We start from the raw sequence: 22,916 nt of genomic DNA, 5'->3' as shown, positions 1-22,916 counted from the left end.
TGATGCACTATTTGATAGTAGAATCGATGATCCTGTATGCCTAGTGGGTTGCTTCATTCAAAAGCTGCATCAAGCTGGAAAACTGGCACTGAAATTGGTAACATGGAGTAGGGAATCAAACTGGAAAGGAAGTGCATTGTTGTGCATTCAAATTTAAAGTGAAACACATAGCACTGCAGTGAAAAAGGTAATTCATTTTTGATGAAAATGCTTTATTGATTTTAATTTCCTATTGAACAAATGAAAAGTTCCAATAGAAGATATGATCTAGAGTCTACATTCCCACTTTCATCACTTAGGTAATTTGGAACAGATACCATAATATTTTCTTAATATCACCAAGAAACTATTGCTTATTCTATCCAGGGTAATTTGCACACTAAACATTTATTTTATAATTTTCTGTAAAATTTAAAATGTAATCATGTAAACTCAATTCTGTTCAGTTGCCCTGATATACAAACTACATCCATCTTTTGTCCTTGCAAAGTTTGCACGTGCATGTCTTTGCAGAGGTGTATTTGTACTTTTGAGTCTTCCCATTCTTGCATTTCAGTGTTGCTTCTTTTTGCTCTATTTCACTTTCTTGACAGCATTTGCAGTTCTGCATCATGCGATTTCTTTTGGAATCAAATCTGAAAAATAACCAGATCACAGCAGGTCAGCTTTATACAAATTTTAATCAAATTAAGATGCAGCAAAGTGCATTGGCATCATGGTGGAATATATCACAAATATAAGAACAAACTAATTCTAACCAAATACACAGCACAAGAAAATAATAGTAGTCAGCTACCATGCCCTTCAAGCCTGACCTTCCATTCAATATGATCATGCTGAGCTGCCCCAGAAGGTGGACAGGGTGGTGAAGAAGGCTTTTGGCATGCTGGCCTTCATCAGTCAGGGCACTGAGTACAGGGGTTAGGACGTTATGTTGCAGTTGTAAAAGACCTCGGTAAGGTCTCACTCAGAGTATTGTGTACAGTTTTGGTCGCCCTGTTATAGGAAAGATGTCATTATCTGGAAAGCATGCAGAGAAGATTTACACAAGTATGTTGCCAGGACTCGAGGACCTGAGTTATAGGGAGAGGTTGGACAGGCAAGGACTTTATTCCTTGGAGCTTAGGAGACTTCGGGGTGACCTTATAGAAGTGTATAAAATCATGAGGGCATAGATAGGGTGAATGCACACAGTCTTTTTCCCAGGGAAGGTCACAGGTTTAAGGTGAGAGGGGAAAGATTTAAAGGGGACCTGTGGGGCAACTCCTTCACACAGAGGGTGGTGGGTATATGGAATGAAGAACAGGTTGAGGCAGGTACAATAACAATGGTTAAAAGGCACTTGGACAGGTACGTGGATCGGAAAGGTTTGGAGGGATATGGGCCAAATGCAGGCAAATGAGACTAGCTTGGTGGGCACCTTGGTTGGCATGGACAAGTTGGGTCAAAGGGCCTGTTTCCATGCTGTATTACTCTAACCTCAATTCCTGTGCCAGTTCCCCAGAGCCCTCAATTCCCCAACAGTTCAAAAAATTATAAACCTCCTTGAAATATCTCCAATGATCAATCTTTCACAACCCATCAGGATAGGGAATTTTAGAGCTTCACCATCCTCTGAGAAGAAATTCCAAAAACCTGTTTTAAATGACTGCCCCCTTATCTTGCAACAATGTCCCTCATCTTTGAGACTCTCCCACCAGCATCATGTCCCATTGGGATCTTATATGTTTTAAAAGTGATCACCTCTCATTCTTATAAACTCCAAGGAATACAGATCCAGCCTCTTTAGCTAGATATGAATGGACAACCTTCTCATCATAGGAATTAGCCTCGTGAATCTCTTTTGGATGGTCTCTATTACTAGTGTTATTCTCCTGAAATAAGGGGACCAAAATTGCACGGTACTCAAGGTGAAATTGTAACAGTATTTCCCTATTTGTCAACGCCAATCCACTTGTAATAAAGGCCAATATTCCATTTGTCCTTCCAGCAACTCTGCACCACATGCTAACTTCTTGTGATTCATGCACAAGAACACCTACATCCCTCTCTATTTCACTCACTTGCATTCTCTCGATTGAGGTAAGAGTCTGCTGTTTGATTCCACTAACTAAAGTGTATGACATCTCTCTTTCCCATATTAAGCTCCATTTGTCACCTTTTTGCCCACTCACTCAACCCATCAGTATCCTATTGCAGATGTCAAATATTTCCATTGTAACTTCCCCCTTCAGCTATTGTACTGTTATCGGCAAACTTGGATACCTTATACTCTGCCCTCACCCTCAGGTCATTAATATAAATAGTATATAATTGAGGGCCAAGAAGTGATCTTTGGGGAACTCCATGTGTTATATCCTTCCAGCATGAGAAAGCCCTGTCTATTTTCAATTCTGTGTTCATTGTGATAATCAGTCTTCAGTCTATGCCATGTGCTCTTGTGCACCAGTCACACGCTTTCTGGAAATCCAAATGTATCAAATCTACAGGTTCCCCTCCATTGACTCTGCTTCATATATCATCGAAGAACTCTAGCAAATTTGTCAACACACACAAATTGCTGGAGGAACTCAGCAGGTCAGGCAGCATCTATGGAAAGAAATAAACAATCAACATTTTGGGTCGAGACCCTTCATCATGACTCCATAGATGCTGCCTGACCTGCTGAGTTCCTCCAGCATTTTGTGTGTATTGCTCCAGATTCCAGCATCTGCAGAATCTCGTGTCTCAGCAAATTTGTCGAACATTATTTACCTTTCATTACACCATGATTAAATTACATTAAGTTTTTCTAAATTACCAGCTATTCTTCCCTGATTATAGACTCCAGCATCTTGCCAACAACAGAGAAACAAAGGACTGCAGATGCTGGAACCTAGATGAAAAACGTGATGATGCTGGAGGAACTCAGCAGGTCAGGAGGCATCCGTGGAGAAAAGCAGGCTGGCAATGTTTTGGGTCAGAACCCTTCCTGACCTGAAACGTTGACCGCCTATTTTTCTCCACAGATGTTGCCTGGTCTGCTGAGTTCCTCCAGCATCATCGTGTTTTTCACCTTGCCAACAACAGTTGTTAAGCTAAATGCCCAATTGTTTCCAGCTTTTTGTCTCCCTTGTTGAACAAGGGAGTCACATATGTGTTTTTCCAATCCATTGGTATCCTCCTAAAACATGATGAGTTTTGAAAATCTTCACCCAATGGTTCCACTTTCTCTGCAGCCACTTCCTTGAAAATACTTGGTTACACACCATTGGGTCCTGGCAACTTATCTACCTTCAGTCCATTAGTGTTTCCAGTACCTTATCCCACATGAATAAGGATTGTCACAGGTTCTTTCATATAATTTGAAACTAGTCCATTTGTTATTTTTGGGATATTTACAGTGTCCTTCTCTGTGAAGACTGATGCAAAATATTGTTTTAACTCGCCTGTCATTTCCTTGTTTCTTGTTATTAATTCCCCAGTCTTATCCTCTGGGGAGTCCCATATTACCTTAGCCATCCTCTTCATTTTTCTATATCCATAGATTACTTGCTGGTTTTCTCTCATAATTAGTTTTCTCCCAGCAAGTCTCTCGCTGCTGGCTACTGGTCTATCACTAGCCCCTGCCACTCTTTAAGTTCCAGTTTTAGATTTAATCTTTTCCTTGACCTCCTTTGTTAATCATGGATGGTTCATCTTTCTCATGGAATCCCTCTTCCTAAATTTGAGAAGTTTCTATTTATTGTTATGAATTAACTGCTTAAGTATCTGCCATTGATCATCCACTGACCCATCACAGCCAATTTACCCAGCCCATTCTGGACAAATGTATCTTCATACCCTGGTAATTGCCCCTAATTAAGTGAAGGACACTGGTTTTGTGCCCAAGCTGTTTGACCTCATACTGCATCTGGAATTCTACCATGCTGTGGTCACAACTTCCTCGTGGATCCCTAACCGCCAGGTCTCTTATTTATCCAAACTCATTACATGTGAGCAAATCTAAAAAGGCCTATTTCCGGGTAAGTATTTAACATGCTACTCCAAGAAGCAATCCATGACAGAATTCCTCTTCCATGGTACCCTTGCCATTTTCATTAGTGCAGTCAATCTGCAGATTAAAATCACCCAATAATAATTGCAGTTCCCTTACGTTCCTTCGATATTTCCCCATTTATGCTTTTCCCATTGAGAAACAACACTTCAGGGGACTGTAGACTACTCCCATCCATGTCTTCTTTCCCCAGCTATTTAGTTTTTCCACCCAAACCCATTCCACATCACTATTCACTCCATCTCCATCATGACTCAGCATCGCCTTGATACCTTCCTTGATTAGCAACATCATCCCAACTCCTTTGCCTCTTTGCTTATTCTTTTGGAACATTGAATAACTTGGAGTATCGAGTTCCCTGTCCTAGTTACCCTGCAACCAAGTTTCATTCTGTCCCTCACAATTCTGTGCCAATGCTCCTTCATTGCTTTTTGATTGATTAAACGTCCAGCCACTAGAATCCTCCCCACCTGTAACGAGCTAAAAGCCCTGTTACAGCTGTCATTTCGCAATTTGCCAGTACACTGATAATAGGACAGTTCAGATGAAGCCTGAGCCAATTAGACAGCTCGATCCCCAGCACTGGTGTCAGTGCCCCATGAATTGGAAACCATTTCTTCCACACCAACTTCTGAGCCAAACATTTACATCTCTAACCCTATTTACCCACCATCAATTTGCATGTGGCTCAGGTAATAATCCAGAGATTATCATCCTTGCGGTCTGCTTTTCAATTTTGCCCTAAACTGTTCAGAATCCCTCAGCAGCACCTCTTTCCTCCTTATAACTATATTTTTAGTGCCATGAACCACAGTGGAGTTCACCAGGTCCCACATGTTGCAACCACTACGCATTTCCTGCCCAGCCAACTCTGTTCTATATAATTAGCTAGATGAATTAGATTAATTAATTTGAATGGATTGAGTTGTTTTAAACTTGCACTCCTGAGATAAACTAATGTCCCCTGATTTAAATTTCTTGGTTAATCAGAAGAGACTGGGAAGAAATACCTACTGCTCACCTGTCACATCACACTCAGTAACTTAAAATCAGAAACAAACTGCATCCAGGTCTGTATCTCCCCGTTCTTTAAAACTGAACTCTGCTTCACACTTCCCTCTTTCTCTGCTCTCAAGTCTTGGGCCTTCTGCTCTTTTTAAATGCACCTCAACTCATTATATAGCATTATATTTAAACATAAAATACTGATTACTGTCAAAACAAAAGGAGTTAGAAGCTCAAAATGCTTAAAGTTGGCCTCCTACGCATTCACTAACTTCTGCAGTTTTGTGTTATTGCTGGATGACAAGCTTCCCTTTCCATTACTTTAGCTGTTAAGAGGCAGTAATCATTCTGCTCTGTTTCTTTGCTTTTCTCTCCCCATTTCTGAATCTATAAATATTCTTTTAAATCTGTTAGGAGGATATGAATCCAAACCACAGATTCTCTAATCTGCCAGAAATTCTCACCTTTTAACTTGGTCTAATTCATTCTTCAATTTAAAACACAACAAATACATTAGATTACATGACTTACATGGAAAATGACTTGCAAAATCCTTCACATGAATTCACTTCAACAAATGCTGAACAACTGTTCTTCGCTAATTTAATCCGCTTGGGTTGAACTTTACATTGTTGGACTGTGAAAAAGTATAACATGGAAATTACATGAATCAATAAGTATTTTTAAATCATTTTAAATGCATTATAAATATAACTTGAACTTTAAATTAAACCAATTAAAAAGTGAAAAAAGGTCCATTTGGTAAAATGTTTTTTTCATGTTTTGTCAAACTCTACATCTGCAACAAATGGCAACCCCCATAGAGAATTTCCATTTTGCATGTGGTTTTCAAACTTGCTCAAACAAACACATTTGTCTATGGGATGTGCGAGTTGTTGGTGATGGTCAGTGGTTAACAAGACCAGAAGAGTGAAAGCATGGGCAGAAATGGGACAAAAACCAAAAGTGTGGACATCTGCCATGTATTTGCTCACTCCTTCAACCTGCTCAAATTAACCTGGCCCTTCTCTGCATCCTCTTCATGGTGCAGCCTCCCACCCAGCTTTATGAAGTTTGCAAACTTGGGAGATATTATATTTAATTTCCTCGTCCAAATCATTAATATATATATATATCATGAAAAGCTGGGTTTCCAGAACTGATCCATGTGGTACTCAGCTGCATTTTTGAATGACAGAGCTGGACAAAACCTATTCTGATCAATTACTGGCTTTGACACAAGTCAAAGTTACACACTAGCTTTTCCACTGTGAAAGTCTGTCAGTGGCATTTTGGGAACAGGGCAGCTGAAGCTTATCGGCACTCAAATCCAGCATGTGGAGGGCCAGCAAGATCAACCTGCTGATGCAAACCAACTGAGTGTGGATAGGCAAGGACCACAAGTGGCTCTCAGCAACAGGCCAAGTTCAGTAAGATCTAATTCAAAGATTTTGAGTCCAGACACTTGAACTTAATCTTCATCAACTGATTTTGTTCTGGCCAAGAAGGCCTAAGCTCACAATTTAAAAATTGTGAAAAAACCTGCCAGGAATATATCTTGCTTCAATATCCTCTTATATAGAAAGATATAATAGAAAACCTCAGGACACAGCACAAGCATTTTATGGCTAAATTAAATGTAGTCAGTCTTATATAATGGAAATGGTAAGTTTCTCCAGTTATAAATTTCCTCATTTTTATAAAATGTATAATATATATAACATGGTTATGATTCATACCACTCAAAAGATTGCTTACAATACAGATTGCTTAAAAACTACTTACCTTTTGAGGGACAATCATAGCAACAGTGAAATTCATCCCATACTTTGGAAGCCTAAATAAGTAGAAAATATTGAATTGCATTGTTGTCCACATTTTATTTAAATTTCAATTGTTATGTGTGATATTTACAAATTACACAGGAAATACAAAGAAAGATATTGGTGAAAAATAAGTTCCGGTTAAATTATGGCAGAATGCAGATGTAATTAATCACCTGTCTTTGAAACATGATTACTATTCCAGGTTATTATACAAATATTTATTTCAGTCATCTATAGCAAGGATATGGAGATGGCCATTTCATTGTGATGACAACTATCTATCATGCAGGGCTAAATGTTAACATGTCTGTTTTAGGTTGATGGTCAATTTGCATTTTACTATTTCTGTATATTTCACAGCACTTAGATCTGTGTTCCTTTCAATTGGGTTTTGAATTCAGTTGTGCACCATGACAGTCATGGTGAAATTACAATTAGACTTTGGAATTTTGTTTCACTGCCATCTTTCTTTCAATCATTTATCATATACTCTGTAATTTCTAATAGATATTGTACATAAATGCAATAAATCTACACATAAATGAAATACTTACCTGCAGTGTCAACAGTAAAGCCTCCCTGCTTAGTATATCAAAGAATTGTTGCAGAATAAAATCTTGTCAACCTATTTATGTTTCTTTACCCTCATTTCGGAACTATAACAATGTTTATTTTGGTAAACCTTGCATTGTTATCAATATGACCAGAATTGAGTGGATGAACTGCTTTAGCTGGGAGGGAGGGGAGCCTGATGCTGAAATGGAATGAATTGAATTAGTAGGATGCACTGCTAGGTCAAATATAGCATGTCTAAATGTAGATTAAGGCTCTCCCTATTCTGTCTCAATGAACTGACATATAACATACTTGAGTGAATTGAACAAAACCATTGCAGCTTGGAGTTTCTCATTCTGACATGATTGCTATTTTCATGTCAATTTGTAATTTGTTCCCAACATAAGAGAAAGTAATAAGATTAGTCAATTCTTTTTTATGAAAAATCTTTAATAACAACCAGAAGACAGCATCCATCCCAGTAATCTGGGCTAAATCTTTGTTACTGAGATGAACTGGCATAATGATGGTTCCTGCACAATCTATATCTTGAAAGGATGGTATGTTAATCCTCTGAGCCAAATAATCCTCATAATGTTAAGAGATTTTGTTTTACCTTTCTATTACTGGTAAAATCTTTCTAACTAATTTGGATTTGTTTCTTGTTTTGCTGTTCTTTTATGTTTACCACTGATTGGTCAATTTGTTGCACGAATAAGAATTATAGAAAATCAAATCAATATATCAGTGACAAAAACAGAAAACAGTAGAAAGACTCAGAAGGTCAGACAGCATCAATGGAAAGAGAAACAGAGTTAACCTGTCAGGTTAAAGAATCTTTGTCAGAACATTTCATCTGACAAAGCATCTTTACCTGAAATGTTAACTCTATTTCTCTTTCCACAGATGCTTCCAGACATGCTGAGTGTTTCAAGCATTTTCTGATTTTGTTAATTTTCAAGCGCTTTCAGATTTTCCAGCATCTGCAGTTTTTTTTTTATTTTCAGTACATTGGTGTTATGAAAGTCGGGATAAAAGGAATCTAGTACAAATCAAATCGTGTATTGTACAAACCTCATTACAGCTTGGGCGAGAAGAACATGTAAATTTTGTCTCTACTACCACACCCTGTGTACATCTGAAGTGAATACATGTATTATTGGGATGAAGCCAAAATTCACCTTCCTGAAAGAGAAGAAATATAGTCACAAAAAAAATTAAATAAACCCAAGACATTTATTTCCAGTTGAAAATGTGGGCAGAGAAATGGTGGTTTAATCAGGACAAGTGTGAGGTGTTGCATTTTGGGAGGTAAAATGTAAGAGGAAAGTATACAGTAAATGACAGGACACTCAGGTGCATTGATGTACAGAGGGATCTGGGAATACAAATCCATAGCTCCCTGAAAGTGGCAACGCAAGTAAATAGGATAGAAAAGAAGGCATATTTACATTCATCAGTTGGGGTGTTGAGTATAAAAGTTGGCAAGTCACATTGCAGCTATAATAAAGCTTTGGTTAGGCCAAATTTGGAGGGTCGTGTGCAGTTCTAGTTGCCATATTATGGGAAAGATGTGGAGGCTTTGGAGAGGGTGCAGGAAAGGTTCACCAGGATGTTGCTTGGATTAGAGAGTCTTACTATAAGGAGAGGTTCGACAAACTTGAATTATCTCCTCTGGAGCATTGGAGGCTGAGGGGTGACCTCATAGAAGTATATAAAATTATGAGAGGCATTGATAGGGTAGATATTTAGAGTCTTTTTCCCAGGGTGGAAATGTCAAAAACTTTAGCATAGCTTTAAGGTGAGAGAGGGCAAGTTTAAAGGAGATTTACAAGACAAATTTTTTCACACAGAGTGGTTGGTGCCTGGAACATGCTGCCAGGAGAAGTGGTGGAAGCAGATCCATTAGCAATGTTTCAGAGGTATTTCGACAGGCACATGGATAGGCAGGGAATGGAGGCATATAGACCACATGCAGACACACAGGATTAGTTTGGAATGGCATCATGGTCAGCACAGACATAGTGGGCCGAAGGCCTGTTCCTGTGCTGTACAGTTCTATGTTCAATGTAACTCCTCTCAACATGATTCAGCTGCCTTTAGGAGTAAATATTTGAATTATGTGATCCAAAAGGACCAATTTTGACATAATTAACATCAGACGATGAAATATTGGATCAATGCAATTGGTATTTGGTTGGGAAAGGAAGAATCCTGCCTTGATTTATATCTTGCCACTCCTTCTCAATTAGTATGTGGATATTATGCGAGATCTGATCTCTCAGGTGTAATTTCCCACACAGTTGTCTGTGAATACCTTGCAACCATTCAATGTCAAGGTTCATACATAAAGCATGGTCATTCTATGGATGTACTGATGGATGATCATTGGCTGTAAGATAACTCTTAAACATAAAGAGATGATGAAAAATTGACATGAAGAAGCATAAAAGAATTACAATGCAACCAATAAATCTCTGTGAACAATTAGATAGTGGTGCATTTTCCTGCTTTAATGTACTGAAGAAATGAAAACATATTCCAAAAATAATTCCCTTTTCTCTCTTAAAAGTACTAATTGGAGGGAAAGGCCTATTGTAATGAGATCAAACTGACTTAGAAAGACATGCATAGTTCTGACAAAGGAGCTACAACCTGAAATGTTAACTCTGTTTCTCTACCCACAGGTGCTGCTTAACCTGCTGAATGTTTCCAACATTTTCTGCTTTTATTTCAGATTTCCAGCATCTACAGTTTAATTTGATTTTCATGCACAATGAATACCTCACTTGTCCGAAAGACCAAAGACACTAATTCCGTAATTGTTGGAAATTCAGCCCATGAGTGTCAGGAACAATTCACACTGAGAACACCATTGTACTCAAGTCTGCACCCATTCCCCATGTATTTATTCTCAATATGTGGACTTTCCAGAAGAACTTTTGCTGAATAATATTGGTAATGTAAATCCTGATTGATTTATGTTTCCCTTGCTTGGACGAATGTGGGCTAATTCAGGAATTTAACCATGGGATTTCTTGTTCTTTTTGACTTGGTCAAAGGGGATTTCACAATGTTAAAATTGTTACATGGACACTTGAGCCATCAACACCAAGTACATTTTTAGAAATTTTGCTGTGAAAACAGCCACATTATATCAAGATACAATGTGAGCCTAACTGGAAAATAAAACAGCATCAAAAATGTGAAACTATAGGCAAGCAAAGCAATATTCAATAAGGTATGACACAGGAAAAAACAATGAAAAGAATGGAGGAATGCAACTGTGAGACAGAGCTTCAAAATTAAAAGGAGAAGGAGTGGCATGATAGAAAAAGTAAATTTCAAGGTGTGTGGGGCCGATGGAGATTCAAACCATTTGACTTGGTGTATTCTGGAATCAGATTAGGAATTGATTGCCCCCTTTGTGCCTTAACAAAACTGAAACTGCACTGTATTAATAGGAAAGTGACAGTATAATTAGAGACCAATAAAGAATGAAAATCTTTGATAAAGTAAGTAAGGAAAAAAACCGTGACTGCACTCACAGGAAGTGCAATAATGAGAGGGGAAATTAGAAGAGGGAAATGCAGAGAACTATTTTCACCAATGAACTATTATTGAATGTACTGCTTCAAAGTGTGATGGATACAGACTTAACAGTAACTTTGTTCTGAAATTGCAGGGGTACTAGGAAGAGCAGTGCTGTGGGTCTAATTGGATAGTCACAGGCACAATGATCCAAATGGACTCCTTCTGTGTTGTAGACCTTAAAAACTGCATTTGAACAGTTTTACCATGTAACTAATAACATCAGAGTTTCATTTGTTGAGGCTTCAATATGACTGCAGAACAATAAAATCATGAAACATGGTTAACTCAAATGATGTTAATGAACTGCAACTATAAATAAGGATAGTTCATTCTCTTGGAAAATTCTGTCTAGATGTTCAACAAACATTGTAATGAGAAGAAATAACATGACTTAAAAATATCAATTCTAATAAATCATTGAAAAATTTTCAAGTACTCACATTTCTTAATTTTCCTAAATAGTCTTTGCATCCTAGAGAAAAAAATGAGGCAATGCACAATTAAATATGTACATGCTTTCCTAGTATTAAGGAAGGTCCACAATTATTTTTTCCTATTTTAATTGTGATTTATAAACATTTGTAACTCTTCATGGAAATATAACAACTCACAAGTACATGAAGGAACACATTGGGTCTCATCTTCAGATAGCATCTCCAACATCCATTCCAGAAGTTTTTGGGTTGAAACTGATGACTCTCAATGCATACTATGATAGTTTGATGCCCACCAATGGTTTACCCAGGGATGGCCTGTACTACAGATGATGATACAGAAGCCTCTACAGTGTGGAGACTCCATCTCTTATTTTCAGTTGTCCCTACCCGTCAAATGCGAAATATTGAAGCTGGATGACCAATGTGTTGTCCAGTAAGTTACTATAAATAGCATGTTTACTTATAATTATCATTTTGGGAAATGCTTTTCATGCTCAGAAGGACTGTCTGATTTAAAAGCCTTTCAATGAAAGAAAACTGTTTCAGTGTATCTATTAAAATAATTTGCAACAGTCTGTACTGAATATGTAGGCTAATAACCTCCTGTAAGAATGGACCCAAAAGGTAGAAAAGCAAACAAGTGGACTTTCATTGTGACAAGCTGAGCTTGAAATTAAACAAATGTATCTAAATATATCTCTGGCATATATTGAAAGAAGCCAACACTTACGTGTTGTGGAGGAAATGGTGGTTGGTGTCACAGTTGTAGATGTTTCTTCTGGAAAATAACAAGTTCAAGTTACAAAGCCAACTCAATTCTTACACTTCTCAAGCAGAGTTCAAACAAAAGACCAATAAAAACAGAAAATGCTGGAAACATGAGGCAGGTAAGGCAGCATCTGTTGAAAGGAAAACAGAGTTAACATTTCAGATTGAGTACCTTTCACAAGAAATGGAAACTTTAGAAAGAAACTAATTTTATGCTGCAGAGAAATAGAAAAGAATGAAGAAAGCAAAATAGAAAGTCTGTGATAGGGTGGAGACCAGGACAAATTGGGTGACACAAATTTACTTAAGGAGGGAGAGAAAGGATAACAAAGAACAAAGGGCATGTCTGGAGGAGGTGCTACCATGAAGAAACAAGTAAAATCCAAAATTACCAGAAAAGTCAGAGAGTATATAAAAAAAAGGAAGGTCCATAGTAGAGCGGAGGCCAAGAGAGACTGACTGTTATATATATTTTGAGTGTGAGAAATTGTTTGTAATTTTAATTCTCTCCACATTCCCACTCTGACTTCCCTATCTCCAGCACTGTTCTAATAAAGCTTAGTACAAGCTCAAGTTATCACACCTCATCTTTCAACTATGCATAGGACTTCAGGACTCAAGACTGAATTTAACAATTTCAGATAATCAGCTCATTTTGTATCTCTCATTTGGTCTTTAATCTCTCTCCACTTTGGTACCTCAGATTTCATTTGTCTCCTCACGTATATATAACATCCAATCATGAAGTTAGCACTTCCTTTCCAATGTCATCATCACCATTTGCGACATTCATTCTCTCCTGGTTTTGCTCCCATCTGAAACATGATCAAACTCTCTTCAAACCTCTGTCTTACAACTTAAAGCTTCTTTCATTTCTAACATTTCCCAGTCCTTAATAAAGGTGAAGGATATGAAAACACATCTTTGGTTCTCTATCCAGAGAGCTTGTCTGAACTAATGACAATATTCAGCATTGTCTGTTTTTATTTCAGACATCCAGCATCTGTTCTTTCCTTTTACACAGGACAAATGAAATTGTGTCGAACAAAAATAAGTCATGAACCAAAAGTAGATTTACATTCCTCAACTCAAAAGCAGCAAAGGTCTGGAAGTAGAATGTAAATAGATGAAGTTCCAATGGTGCAATTGTTTGAAAGGAATTTCTAATGTTAATGCAAGCAATGCCCTTGGTCTGCCCTGTGTCAGACCACCAACCAAGAATGAACCCTTAAGACTCTAAACTGGGATATCATTCCACTGACTTGAAATTGCAAAGACTGAAGCAAGTCAATAAAATTGCAATAAAACATAGCTGTATTTAAATATCCATTAATGAATACTGAAAGAGGGAATCACTCACCTGTTGTGGAAATAACAGTAGACTCAGTTGTAGTTGTCTCTGGAGTTGTTGATTCTTCTGTAAATAAAAGCATTCAGGACAATTACATTCAAATTGATGAATGACACAACTGAGACAGTTTTAAATGAACCCGTATTTATTGTACAGATCAAAAGAGATGGGGCAAAATAATTTCAGCAAGTGACTCTAAACTTATATTCATACTCTATCCAGCAGTAATATTTACTGGGTGTTTCGTGTGCATCATGATCAAACTCTACATCAAATGAGCATCATTTGGTGAGCACGAGTGTTAGCCTCATTCAGCATAGTGTTGATGAGAAGGAACTTCCAAGTGTAATGCTGAGGAATCATTGAGAACATGAAGACAATTTAGATATGGAAAAATATCTCCCATCACTACAAACTTGCACAGGTGGAGATGTAGCAGCAACAGCATTGTAGAGCCCTGCACGATTTATTCTCAGCTTTGAATCCCTCTCAAGATCTCAGTATAGTTTGGTGTGGTGTAATTAGATATTCATAACAATGATGAAAAGGTGACAACCATTGCATGTTGAATTCGAGTAGCAGATTTAAAAACCCTTAAGAGAAATTTTATTCAGGCAAACACAGGCTGGCTGATTTTGGTAGTTATCATTTGAATAAGAGGATTACAATTAATTTCTGTAGAAATAAATTGCAGAATTCGACATTCAATATTTACACCAATAACCAATTCCCTGTATTGGTAATAATACTCAAGCGCTGAGGGCAAATGAATGGAATTTCATTGTAGTCAAGTTAAAGCTGAAATTGGATGAGTGGACCTAATGGCTGGTAATAAAAGGCTGACAGTGATGATCATTCAACACTTGTGGAGGTCGTGGTGGTTGTTGTTTCTTCTGGAAAATAATAAAGGCATTCAAGTTGTTTTGAACAAAAATAATAATGTATTGCAAGTGTACTCTGTCCACCTAAGTGCAAAAAAGTGATCTGGAAGAGGAATGCAATGGAGCTGAAAATGTTAGAGTGAACTTGGTTAAAAAGATTCACAAAAGTTAATTGAAAAACGCATCACTCACCAGTTGTGGATGTGGTTGTGGACTCAGTTGTGCTGGTGGTGGTCGACGTTTCTTCTAAACAGAAACAAAAGCATTGACAGTTACTTCATCTATTATTAATCGTAGAGTTTGAACAACAGCAATTCAGCAGATTTTGCACAATGCAAAAGAGATTGTGCAAAGTAGAGATAAACCTCCTTACCATCTTTTGTGAGACAAAGTACTCATAGCCAAGGAATTGATCTGAAATATTGGTGCCTGCTTAAATCCAGGGAAAACTGCAACCAATACAATGCTTCATAGCATAAAGACTAAGGTTAAAGTGGCCAAATAATATTTCCGAAAAATGTTGGTTCAATCAGTGTTATTAGTCAGGGTGGTGGAAAGATTTTACTGTTCTTTTAAAGATTTTGCCACAAGATTTTATACACAACATACAGCACATTCACAGCCGAAGAACTGAGGCAGTGCCGTTCTTCACTTGTCATGCGACACAGCGCCATCTAGAATTAGCACAAAAGAATCTCAAATGGGTTTTCATTCCATGAGCTGATCTGAAATTGCAAGAGTTGAAGTATTGGAGGACAAAGGCCAGTTAATGTACATGAGCTTGTGCGGTATATGAGCAAAGTCATTATAAGCAAAAACAGTTTGTGTAAATTTAAAGAAGGCACCAGTTGTGGAATTGGTGGTAGATTCAGTTGTGTTTTAGCAATTTTAGCAAGTGACTCCAACTTTAAGATCAGACACTATCCAGCAACAATAGTTACTGGGTATTTTATCTGCACCACAAACAAACTCTACATCAAATAAATATCATGCAGTGAGCATGAGTGTTAGCCTCATTCAGCATACTGCTGTCCAGTTGGAACTGACAGACATAATACTGAGGCATGATGGAAAACAATGAAGACAAATTAGATATGGAAAAAATAATTTCCATCACTCCAAACCGTCACACGTGAAGATGCAGCAACAACAACATTGTAGAGCCCTGCAACACTTCTTCTCAGTTTTGATTCCTCTCAAGCCCTCAGCGCAGCTCACTGTTGGATAATGAGATGTTCATGGCAGTGACCAAAAGGCTACTACCATTGCAATTTGAATTTTAGATTCATGATTTAAATATCCATGAGTGAAATTTCACTCAGGTTAACACTGATTTTAGCAGTCATCTTCTGAAGAAGAGGGTTCCAATTAATTTCTGTAGAAAAAGTTCGTAGAATTCTTCATTCGATATTTAGACCAATAACCAATGCTCTCTGTTGGGAATCATACTGAAGTGCGGAAAGGGCAAATGAATGCAATTTTGACACAGTTGAGAGAGTAATAAGAAAATCAGCATATATTGCACAAATTAAAAGAGATTGACAGTGGATGAAGTAATAACAGACTGAGAGTGGTGATCACTCACCGGTTGTGGAGGTAGTGGTGGAAGTGGTGCTTGGTGTCACTGTGGTGGTTGTTTCTTCTGCAAAATAATAAAGGCATTTAGAACACAAGAAGCAAATCTGCACCTAATCTACTCCAGCAGTGCTGCTCCATCTGCAAATGCTGTTCCATGGGCTAGTGAGCTGAAATTGCAAGACTTGAAACAAGGAGGTTCAAGGCCAGTTACTGAACATGAGCTTGCAGTGTGTATGAGCACAGTTCTGATTGAAAAAACATGTTGGTGTACATTGAGAGGAGGTATCACTCACCAGTTGTGGAACTGGTGGTGGATTCAGTTGTGGTCGTCGGCGTTGTTGTGGTTGTTTCTTCTGTAAACAAATGTATACACGGCCATTACATTTAACTGGAACTATGACAAATTTGAGAGAGTAGTAAGAGTATCAGCATATATGGCACAAATTAAAAGACAGTGTGCAGATTAACTTCAGCAAAATCACTGCAAACATCTGATCACACTCCATCCAGAAAAAATATTTCTTGGATTTTTCATCTGCAGCCTGGGAAACTCTGTGTAAAACGACTATAATTTGGTGAGTATGAATAGGAACTCCATTCAGCATACTGCAGTCCAGTTTGCACTGCCAGTTATAATGCTGAGGAATCATTGAAAACATAAAGAGAATTTAGACAGCAGAATATACTTTGGGCATTGCAGCCCTTCCTCTGTGCTGCATTAAAGTGCCAATCTGCTTTGGATCCTCAAGACTTGGGGATGCGGTAACGTTCCATGGCGTGCTCAGCTGAAATTGCGACAGATGAAGCAAGGCTGATCATGGTCAGTTACACACACAAATTATAGGGTTTATAAATGTAGCTGTATTAATATATCTTTCAGTCAATATTGAGAGAAGGCATCACTCACCAGTTGTGGAACTGGTAGTGGACTCAGTTTTAGTTGTCTCTGTGGTTGTTGTTCCTTTTGGAAATAAAAGCATTGATGACCATTGCTTTCAATTTGAAAAATGACTCCACTGAGACAGGAGTAATAGAATCAACATTTATTGTATGGATTAAAAGAGAATGTGCATAGTAATTTTAGCAAGTGACTCCAAATTTAAAATCAGACTCTATCCAGCAATAATATTTACTGGTTATTTTATCTGCGCCACAAACAAACTCTACATCGAATGAATATCATGCAGTGAGCATGAGTGTTAGTCTCATTCAGCATACTGTTGTCCAGTTGGAACTGACAGACATTATACTGAGGCATGATGGAAAACATGAAGACAGATTAGACATAGAGAACATAATTTCCATCACTCCAAACTATCACAGCAGCAACAACACTATACAGCCCTGCAGCCCTTATTCTCAGTTTTGATTCCCTCACAGTGCTAGATGCTGCACATGTGCTTGTGGTTTATATGAGCATAGTTGTGATAAGAAAAATCTGTTAGTTGACATTGAGAGAAGGCATCACTTACCAGTTGTGGGGCTGGTAGTAGATTCAGTTGTGGTCGTTGTTGTTGTTTCTTCTGTAAACAAATTCATCAATAGCCTTTACATTCAACTTTAAAGATAACACTTTTCAGAGAGTAATAACAGGATCAGCATATATTGCACATATTAAAAGAGATTGACAGTGGATAAAGTAATAACAAGCTGAGAGTGGTGATCACTCACCTGTTGTGGTGGAAGTGGTGCTTGGTGTCACTGTGGTGGTTGTTTCTTCTGCAAAATAATAAAGGCATTTAGAGCACAATAGGCAAATCTGTACCTAATCTACTCCAGCAGTGCTGCTCCATCTGCAAATGCTGTTCCATCAGCTAGTGAGCTGAAATTGCAAGACTTGAAACAAGGAGGTTCAAGGCCAGTTACCGAACATGAGCTTGCAGTGTGTATGAGCACAGTTCTGATTTAAAAAAAACATGTTGGTGTACATTGAGAGGAGGTATCACTCACCAGTTGTGGAACTGGTGGTAGGTTCAATTGTAGTTGTTGGTGTTGCTGTTATTTCTTCTGTAAATAAATGCATACATGGCTATTACATTCAACCGTAACAATAAAAAATTTGAGAGAGCAGTTAAGAGTATCAGCATATATTGCACAAATTAAAATAGTGCAAACTAATATCAGCAAAATCACTGCAAACACACCATCCAGATAGAATATTTCTTGGGTGGTTCATCTGCAATAACTCTAGCCAGCAACATTATTTACTGGGTAATTTACCTGCACCACAAACAAACTCTACATCAAATGAATATCATGCAGTGAGCATGAGTGTTAGCCTCATTCAGCATACTGTTGTCCAGTTGGAACCGACAGTCATAATGCTGAGGCATGATGGAAAACATGAAGACAGATCAGATATGGAAAAAATAATTTCCATTCCAAAATAAATTATCACAGCTGCAGATGCAGCAACAACAACATTGTAGAGCCCTGCAATATTTCTTCTCAATTTTGATTCCCTCTCAAGACCTCAGTACAGCTCACTGTGGTGTGACAAGATGTTCATGGCAATGACAAAAAGGCTACTACCATTGCAATTTGAATCTTAAATCCATGATTTAAATATCCATGAGTGAAATTTTACTCAGGTTAACACTGATTTTAGCAGTCATCTTCTGAAGAAGAGGGTTCCAATTAATTTCTGTAGATATAATTTGTAAACATCTTCACTCGATATTTAGACCAATAACCAATGCTCTCTATTGGGAATCATACTGAAGTGCGGAAAGGGCAGATGAATGTAATTTTTAATTGAAGATGAGTGGAAGTTGAAACTGAAGTTTAGGCAGTGCTCCCCCCTCTTGTCATGTGCAGGACACCCATCTAGATTGAACCTACAATAATGCCACAGGCTACTGAGCAGAAATTGCAAATCTTGAAGCAAGGAGGATAAAGGCCAGATACTGTACATGTGCTTGTGATGTATCTTAGCATTGCTATGAGAAGAAAAGTCAGTTAGTCTACATTGAGAGAAGACATCACTTACCAGTTGTAGAACTGGCAGTAGATTCAGTTGTGGTCGTTGGTTTTGTTGTTGTTTCCTCTGTAAACAAGTTCATTAATTGCCATTACGTTCAAATTGAAAGATGACACATTTGAGAGAGTAATAACGGAAATAGCATATATTGCACAAATTAAAAGAGATTGACAGTGGATGAAGTAATAACAAACCGACACAGGCGATCACTCACCTGCTGTGGTGGAAGTGGTGCTTGGTGTCACTGTGGAGTTTGTTTCTTCTGCAAAATAATAAAGGCATTCAAAACACAAGAAGCAAATCTGTACCTAATCTACTCCAGCAGTGCTGCTCCATCTGCAAATGCTGTTCCATGAGCTAGTGAGTTGAAATTGCAAGACTTGAAACAAGGAGGTTCAAGGCCAGTTACTGAACATGAGCTTGCAGTGTGTATGAGCACAGTTCTGATTGAAAAAACATGTTGGTGTACATTGAGAGGAGGTATCACTCACCAGTTGTGGAACTGGTGGTGGATTCAGTTGTGGTCGTCGGCGTTGTTGTGGTTGTTTCTTCTGTAAACAAATGTATACACGGCCATTACATTTAACTGGAACTATGACAAATTTGAGAGAGTAGTAAGAGTATCAGCATATATGGCACAAATTAAAAGAGCGTGTGCAGATTAATTTCAGCAAAATCACTGCAAATATCTGATCACACTCCATCCAGAAAGAATATTTCTTGGGTTTTTCATCTGCAGCCTGGGAAACTCTGTGTAAAACGACTATAATTTGGTGAGTATGAATAGGAACTCCATTCAGCATACTGCAGTCCAGTTTGCACCGCCAGTTATAATGCTGAGGAATCATTGAAAACATAAAGAGAATTTAGACAGCAGAATATACTTAGGGCATTGCAGCCCTTCCTCTGTGCTGCACTAAAGTACCAATCTGCGTTGGATCCTCAAGACTTGGGCATGCGGTAACGTTCCATGACATGCTCAGCTGAAATTGCGACAGATGAAGCAAGGCTGATCATGGTCAGTTACACACACAAATTTATAGGGTTTATAAATGTAGCTGTATTAATATATCTTTTAGTAAATATTGAGAGAAGGAATCACTCACCAGTTGTGGAACTGGTAGTGGACTCAGTTTTAGTTGTCTCTGTGGTTGTTGTTTCTTTTGGAAAATAAAAGCATTGATGACCATTGCTTTCAATTTGAAAAATGACTCCATTGAGACAGGAGTAACAGAATCAACATTTATTGTATGGATTAAAAGAGAATGTGCATAGTAATTTTAGCAAGTGACTCCAAATTTAAAATCAGACTCTATCCAGTAATAATATTTACTGGTTATTTTATCTGCACCACAAACAAACTCTACATCGAATGAATATCATGCAGTGAGCATGAGTGTTAGCCTCATTCAGCATACTGTTGTCCAGTTGGAACTAACAGACATAATACTGAGGCATGATGGAAAACATGAAGATAGGTTAGACATAGAGAACATAACTTCCATCACTCAAAACTATCACAGCAGCAACGCTGTAGAGCCCTGCAGCCCTTATTCTCAGTTCTGATTTCATCTCAAGTCCTCAGTGCAGCTCACTGTGGTATAATGAGATGTTCATGGCAATGACCAAAAGGCTACTACCATTGCAATTTGAATTTTAGATTCATGATTAAATGAATGACTTTTTATTCAGTCTCACTGATTTTAGTAGTCATCCTTTGAAGAAGAGGATTCCAATTAATTTCTGTACAAATAATTTGTAGAATTCCTCAATCAATTTTTAGACCAATAACCAATGCCCTCAAATTGGGAATCATCCTGAAGTGCTGAAAGGGCAAATGAATGGAATTTTCATTGAAAGTGAGCACAGCTGAAATTGAACTTTGGCCAGTGCTGCCCTTCTCTTATACTATGAAGGACCACCATCTAGATTCAACCCACAAGACACAGAAATGGGATGTAATGCCACAAGCTACTGTGATGAAATTGCACGACTTGAAGCAAGGAGGATAAAGGCCAGATGCCATACATATGCTTGTGCATATGACCATAGCTGTGATAAGAAAAAAATGTTAGTCTACATTGAGAGAAGGCATCACTTACTAGTTGTGGGACTGGTGGTGGATTCAGTTGTGGTCGTTGGTGTTGTTGTTGTTTCTTCTGCAAACAAATTCATTAATGGCCATTACATTCAACTTGAAAGATAACACTTTGGAGAGAGTAATAATGGAATCAGCATATATTGCACAAATTAAAAGAGATTGACAGTGGATGAAGCAATAACAAACTGAGAGTGGTGATCACTCACCTGTTGTGGAGGTAGTGGTGGAAGTGGTGCTTGGTGTCACTGTGGTGATTGTTTCTTCTGCAAAGTAATAAAGGCATTCAAAACACAAGAAGCAAATCTGCACCTAATCTACTCCAGCAGTGCTGCTCCATCTGCAAATGCTGTTCCATGGGCTAGTGAGCTGAAATTGCAAGACTTGAAACAAGGAGGTTCAAGGCCAGTTACTGAACATGAGCTTGCAGTGTGTATGAGCACAGTTCTGATTGAAAAAACATGTTGGTGTACATTGAGAGGAGGTATCACTCACCAGTTGTGGAACTGGTGGTGGATTCAGTTGTGGTCGTCGGTGTTGTTGTGGTTGTTTCTTCTGTAAACAAATGTATACACGGCCATTACATTTAACTGGAACTATGACAAATTTGAGAGAGTAGTAAGAGTATCAGCATATATGGCACAAATTAAAAGAGTGTGTGCAGATTAATTTCAGCAAAATCACTGCAAATATCTGATCACACTCCATCCAGAAAGAATATTTCTTGAGTTTCTCATCTGCAGCACTGGGAAACTCCATGTAAAATTATTATCATTTGGTGAGTATGAATAGGAACTCCATTCGGCATACTACAGTCCAGATTGCACCGCCAGTTATAATGATGTGGAATCATTGAAAACATGAAGAGAACTTAGACAGCAGAATATACTTTGGCCATTGCAGTCCTTCCTCTGTTCTGCACTAAAGTACCAATCTGCTTTGGATCCTCAAGACTTGGCTATGTGATAACATTCCATGAGGTGCTTAGCTAAAATTGCGACAGATGAAGCAAGGCTGATCATGGTCAGTTACACACACAAATTATAAGGTTTATAAATGTAGCTGCATTAATATATCTTTCAGTCAATATTGAGAGAAGACATCACTCACCAGTTGTGGAACTGGTAGTAGACTCAGTTGTAGTTGTCTCTGTGGTTGTTGTTTCTTTGGAAATAAAAGGATCGATGACCATTGCATTCAATTTGAAAAATGATTCCATTGAGACAGGAGCAACAGAATAGACATTTATTGTAAGGATTAAAGGAGAATGTGCATAGTAATTTTAGCAAGTGATTTTAGCCCTTCCTCTGTGCTGCACAAATTTGAGAGAGTAGTAAGAGTATGTGCATGAGTCTTAGCCTCAATCAGCATACTGTTGTCCAGTTGGAACGGACAGTCATAATGCTGAGGAATCATGGAAAAGATGAAGACAGATTGGTCATGGAAAAATAATCCCCATCACTACAAACTACCACAGGTGGATATGCAGCAGCAACAATACTGTAGTGCCCTGCAGCCCTTATTCTCAGTTTGGATCCCTATCACGACCTCAGTGCAGCTCATTGTGGTGTATATAGATGTTCACAGCAAAGACCAAATGGCAACTAGCATTGCAATTTGAACTTTAGTTTTGTGATATAAATATCCATGAGTGAAAATTTACTCAGGGTAAAAAAATCCCGCTGATTTTTTGAGTCATATTTGAAGAAGAGGATTCCAATTGATTTCCGTGAAAATAATCCAGAGAATTCCTCATTCAATATTGAGTCCAGTAACTAATGACCTCTATGGGAATGATACTGAAGTG

General features: G+C 38.0%; 1 protein-coding gene across 1 annotated transcript in view; it reads right to left on the bottom strand.

Annotated features, from left to right (window-relative positions):
* Positions 1–463: 463 nt before the first annotated feature.
* Positions 464–22,916, bottom strand: part of LOC127580574 (mucin-19-like) — a 48,869-nt gene continuing 26,416 nt past the window's right edge. Inside the window, exons 24-42 of the mRNA XM_052034162.1 lie at positions 21,605–21,664; positions 21,319–21,375; positions 21,114–21,170; positions 19,503–19,562; positions 19,226–19,273; positions 19,021–19,077; positions 17,982–18,038; positions 17,703–17,750; positions 17,504–17,554; positions 16,325–16,384; positions 16,039–16,095; positions 14,646–14,699; positions 13,582–13,638; positions 12,184–12,231; positions 11,457–11,488; positions 8,497–8,607; positions 6,827–6,878; positions 5,573–5,678; positions 464–635 (exon numbers count right to left, since the gene is read on the bottom strand). Coding sequence (XP_051890122.1) covers positions 464–635; positions 5,573–5,678; positions 6,827–6,878; positions 8,497–8,607; positions 11,457–11,488; positions 12,184–12,231; positions 13,582–13,638; positions 14,646–14,699; positions 16,039–16,095; positions 16,325–16,384; positions 17,504–17,554; positions 17,703–17,750; positions 17,982–18,038; positions 19,021–19,077; positions 19,226–19,273; positions 19,503–19,562; positions 21,114–21,170; positions 21,319–21,375; positions 21,605–21,664 — 1,244 coding nt within the window. The remainder of the gene's footprint in view (positions 636–5,572; positions 5,679–6,826; positions 6,879–8,496; positions 8,608–11,456; positions 11,489–12,183; positions 12,232–13,581; positions 13,639–14,645; positions 14,700–16,038; positions 16,096–16,324; positions 16,385–17,503; positions 17,555–17,702; positions 17,751–17,981; positions 18,039–19,020; positions 19,078–19,225; positions 19,274–19,502; positions 19,563–21,113; positions 21,171–21,318; positions 21,376–21,604; positions 21,665–22,916) is intronic.

Source organism: Pristis pectinata, chromosome 19 (assembly GCF_009764475.1).
Source record: "Pristis pectinata isolate sPriPec2 chromosome 19, sPriPec2.1.pri, whole genome shotgun sequence".
Lineage (NCBI taxonomy): Eukaryota > Metazoa > Chordata > Chondrichthyes > Rhinopristiformes > Pristidae > Pristis > Pristis pectinata.
The sequence above is the reverse complement of the archived record's forward strand: the minus strand, read 5'-3'. Positions and strand labels throughout refer to the sequence as shown.